The sequence below is a fragment of the Trichechus manatus genome, unplaced genomic scaffold (assembly GCF_000243295.1).
Source record: "Trichechus manatus latirostris isolate Lorelei unplaced genomic scaffold, TriManLat1.0 scaffold00057, whole genome shotgun sequence".
NCBI classification, from domain to species: domain Eukaryota; kingdom Metazoa; phylum Chordata; class Mammalia; order Sirenia; family Trichechidae; genus Trichechus; species Trichechus manatus.
The window spans coordinates 4,630,186-4,634,461 of NW_004443993.1; the positions used below are offsets into that span (position 1 = coordinate 4,630,186).

The window sequence follows — 4,276 nt, forward strand, 5'->3', positions numbered from 1 at the left end:
AAAAAAAAAAAAAAAAAAGCGATCGAGAAGTTAGAAGGTTGATATGTTGTGGGGTTGTTAACCAATGTCATAAAATAACGTGTATGTCCATTTCATAAAAAACTATTTGTTCTGTAAGCCTTCACCTAAAGTACAATTAAAAAAAAAAAAAAAGCATTCCCCACTGCAAAAGGATGGGTCTGGAGACCCCACACTACAACCAGCTGGACTCACTCTCCCCAGCATCATTCCTTTGGTGACAATGTCATGAGAACACTAAGCCCTACTCAGGACCTCATAAACAGTCATGGTCTACCCCTACAAACTCCCTCCCCACTTCTTTACCCATCACACAGTATGACAGCTGGAGGTATAGCGTTAGAACTGCACTGAAAAGCCTGCAGTACCTGGGGAAGCCAAGAACAGTTTTCAGTGATGGGACAAGGATGGTGGCCCTAGAGGGCCTGGGGCTCAGCCTGCTCAGCCAGAGCTGCTCCACCCATAGGCTCTGGTCAGGAGATCCTGTCAATAACACAGAGTGCCAAGGCCCAGGGTAGTAATGTTATTGCCCCATGGTGCCAGCTCCAAGAGTCACATTAGGAAGGTGACCCCAGGCATCCAATGCTTGAAAAACACATTACGTGTAGAGGAAGGGCCCAGAGACGGTGGAGCAGGGCCTTAGAATGCCTCCCAGGGCCAGTCCCTTGGCCTCCTGTGCCACCTTTTTACCTCACTGAGGAACCACAGGGACAGAGCACACGGCTGGTCCTCAATTCACATCCAGCCTCACTCCCTTATGGCAAGGATAAACCCGCTCAGCACAATACTTACCATGTCCTTGCTCCACCTTCTAGAAGTCTAAGTGAATGTCCTCTCTGAGCCCAAAAAGCCACTTCAGTAAGAGGGATGGGAGTGGAAGCAGAGCCACTGGGCAGTCTGGAGACAGATAAATAATGTTTGGTCCACACACCAATCACAGCAGTTGAAATCCTTACTTGATTGCAAAGATATGCAAGATGGTCACCCTAGGTCCCCAGCTGCCTAGACTGGAATAGTTCTCCCTGTGTTACACCTGGGACCTGAAAGAGAAGGTGGGGGGAAGACAGTGTTAAGGGAGGAGTGTCAGATTCTTGGCCTTCAGTTCTGTCCCTGGGCAGGACCTCCTCCCAGGCTCAAGGCAATGCTCCACCCTGAGAGCATCTGCATTTAAGGCAGATCAGCCTCCAGCCTTCCAGAGCACACACTTGCACTCTTCACACAGCTACGCAGGCCTCCGCTAGAAATGAAAGGCAACAGGTTGTTTTTTAAATTTTTTTTTTCATTTAATTTGTAGCATTTTAATATGTGATCAGTATTTTTTTTCTTGTTTTTACAAATAATTTTTTTTCTTCCTCTTGAGTTTTTCTTTCTTTGCTCTCAGAGCATGACACCACCAGTCCCTAAGCTTTTGAGAAATCTAGAATTCCTGAACACCTTCTCTTTCAACTTTATAATAATCAAATCATCCAACATATTGTAAAATTATTAAGTTTTCTTTGAGGAACCCTCTCCCACCTCTGCTCCTGTTTCTTTCCACCTCACTTTCCCATCCAGCTGACTCCCATCGTTTTATTTTGTGGTCTCAGTATAAATGTTCTCTCTCTCGTGGTCTTTATACCAGTGTCTCCCCATTAACCATTATCTTTCCTTTTATTATTTTCTCGAATAGCCGTCTCTAATTTTAATTCTCATCCTTATTTTCACACTTACTATTTTCAGCATACACTACGAGCATGTCTGGTACGTAAAATTTCAATCCCTTCCCAGACTTGCTGAATCAAATTCTGCATTTTAACAAGATCTCTGGGTTATTCACATCAACATTCCACTTTGAGAAGCGTTCACTGCTCTATAACCTGAAATTCAAAGAAAGAACATTCTATCAACTGATGCCCCTTCAACCATCTACATTATATCACCCAGTATCTTCCTGATCCACAACTAATCACAATGTCTAGGCTACCTCACAGTCGTCCTTAACTTGTTCATAAGAAGCTCCTGCCTGACGTCATCCAATCAGTTGTCATTTCCAAATTCTATTTGCAGTACAGGAACTGAAGTGTTGTTTTAAATCAGAGATATACTCCTACTCATCTCTGCTTAATCCCCGTCAGTGGCTGTCTGCTAGCCTTCGAAAAGCCTAGAGTGGTCACCATGTTCTAAACGACCTGCTGCCATCACCTCCTTCAATCTGGCTCATGACAACTCCTCTGCCCCCAATCCACACTATTTTCTCTGTTTCTATCATCTCTGACTTTTATCAAGAAATGGACGCAGGGTTCTCTGCTGCCTCAGGGATTTACACAGTCATTTTTTTCTGAAATGCTCTTTCCACTCCCACCTATCCCACATGCTATCAGCCGTGCTCAACCATGTATGCACCTAAATCTAATTTTTTTATCTTAAGTAATTTTTCCTTTCAAGCAGTCTAAACTCTCAGGTACTTTTTATTAAAATCAGATGTCCCTGATTTTTCATTATTTATTTAAAACTGTCTCCCATACTAGGCAGTAAATCTACGGGCAGAAACCCTGTATTTTGGTTTTTGCTCCTTCTGGCTTATGACACTTATCACTGAGGATGCACACAGATGATCACCTCTTGTATATACTCTTGACCAGCACTATCCAGTAGAACTTACTCTGAACACAAACATGTTCAGCTTCTGCACAGTCCAATAGGATAGCCACTAGCCCCATGTGGCTATTCAGCACTTAACGTGTGACTAATGTAACTAAGGAACTCAATTTTTTCTTTTGGTTTAATTAATTTTAATTGAAATAGCCACACCAGCCAAGTGGACATCACAGCTCTAGTGGACTCCCCAGAACCGTAAGTGACCAACAAGCAGAGAGGGGTGAACGTTGCCATCACCACAACACAGAGCCTGCCGGCTTTTTGTTAGCTGGAAACCTGTGACATAGGCAAATAGAGTAGATTAAAGTAAAGGTAATAATTCAATTTGGTTGTATTTATATGATTAAGGTTAATGTCAACCTAAACTGTATTTACCACATTCTGAAAATGCAATGACATTTAAACCAAGAAATGAGTTGGAGAAATTTGGGGGGGGGATAGGAGGGGTACTCTGAGAAAGTGATATTTGAAGTGAGACCTGAATTGTCACAATTATCGGATTCCTGTGGTTAAAAAGTTTTCCTCTAATCAAAGGAAATACTTGCTACAAAAGATGAGAGACAGGGATAATCTTAATATCTTTGAAAAAGTTTTTAAAACATGTGCCAAGAGCTTATTTAATATGAGGGTGAGTGCTATAAATTTAAGTCAGAGAGCTACGCATAAGCCTGTCCAGATACGATCTTGTTTGCCAACATAAAATATATGGATCTTATCCTATATGTGATTGATAGCTTACTTGGTTTATATTTTTGAAACATGCCTCTTGCTCCTGGGTAGAAATTATACCTTCCTGTGACAAAAGAAAAAGCAGAAAAGTCCAGAGGCTGTATTCATAATGTAAATCTCACAGAGTAGCCTGAGCTATTTCCCCTAGAGAATGGATGCTGATGCCATTTACTGGTATGGGAAAGCAAAGTGAGGAGATTTGTTCAGATGAGATGGTTAAAGTTCTATCCTGCACATGTTACATTTCAGAGCCTTAGTGCTTCAGGTGGACTATGGGAAGGATATGGTGTCTGAATCCATCGGTACCCAAGAGCCCATATCTCAACCTGCAGGTTGCCTACTAGACACAAAGACTCAAACTGTAACCTCTAAAACAGGTTCCATTCCCATTTCTGAAACCTCAAGCCAGAGGAAGGAACAGCATCGTTCTGGCATGTATTAGGCCTTTAGAAAATGTAAGCTGGTATTGTGGCATTATCTGAGCCTCTGAACTAGGAGAATTCAGCAGTTTTGAATGAAAGTTTGAATTTGACATGAAGTGACTAAACGACCAGTCATGTCTCCAAGAGGCACTCCAGTCCCAAAACAGAGTACTTCTAGAATATTAACCTCTAGAAAAGGAAAAAAAAAAAAAAAGGCACCACACTTTTCTGCTGATGTTGAGATTACAAGTGGTGTTTAATGATCGTTTTTCCTCTACTCATTTTTTAACTTTTTTAAACATGGATATTTTTACAGTTTTAAAAAGAATGCTTATTTGTTCACATATTAGCTTTCAACAATGGATTCTTAGGTATCATATCTATGTTGCGATAAGTTTCTCTTATATATTGCCTTTCTGACCTTGGGTTTATAATTCTGCCAAAGATAATTGATTGCGCTGCAGCCTGCT

At 41.4% G+C, this 4,276-nt stretch overlaps 1 protein-coding gene across 1 annotated transcript in view; it reads right to left on the reverse strand.

The window, feature by feature from the left end:
- The window catches only part of LOC101359106 (zinc finger protein 420-like), a 72,152-nt gene extending 69,013 nt beyond the window's left edge, over positions 1-3,139 (reverse strand). The window contains 2 exon segments of the mRNA XM_023733227.1: positions 811-1,058; positions 1,729-3,139. Of these exon segments, the coding sequence (XP_023588995.1) occupies positions 811-813 (3 nt within the window). The 5' untranslated portion in view covers positions 814-1,058; positions 1,729-3,139.
- Positions 3,140-4,276: the final 1,137 nt, after the last annotated feature.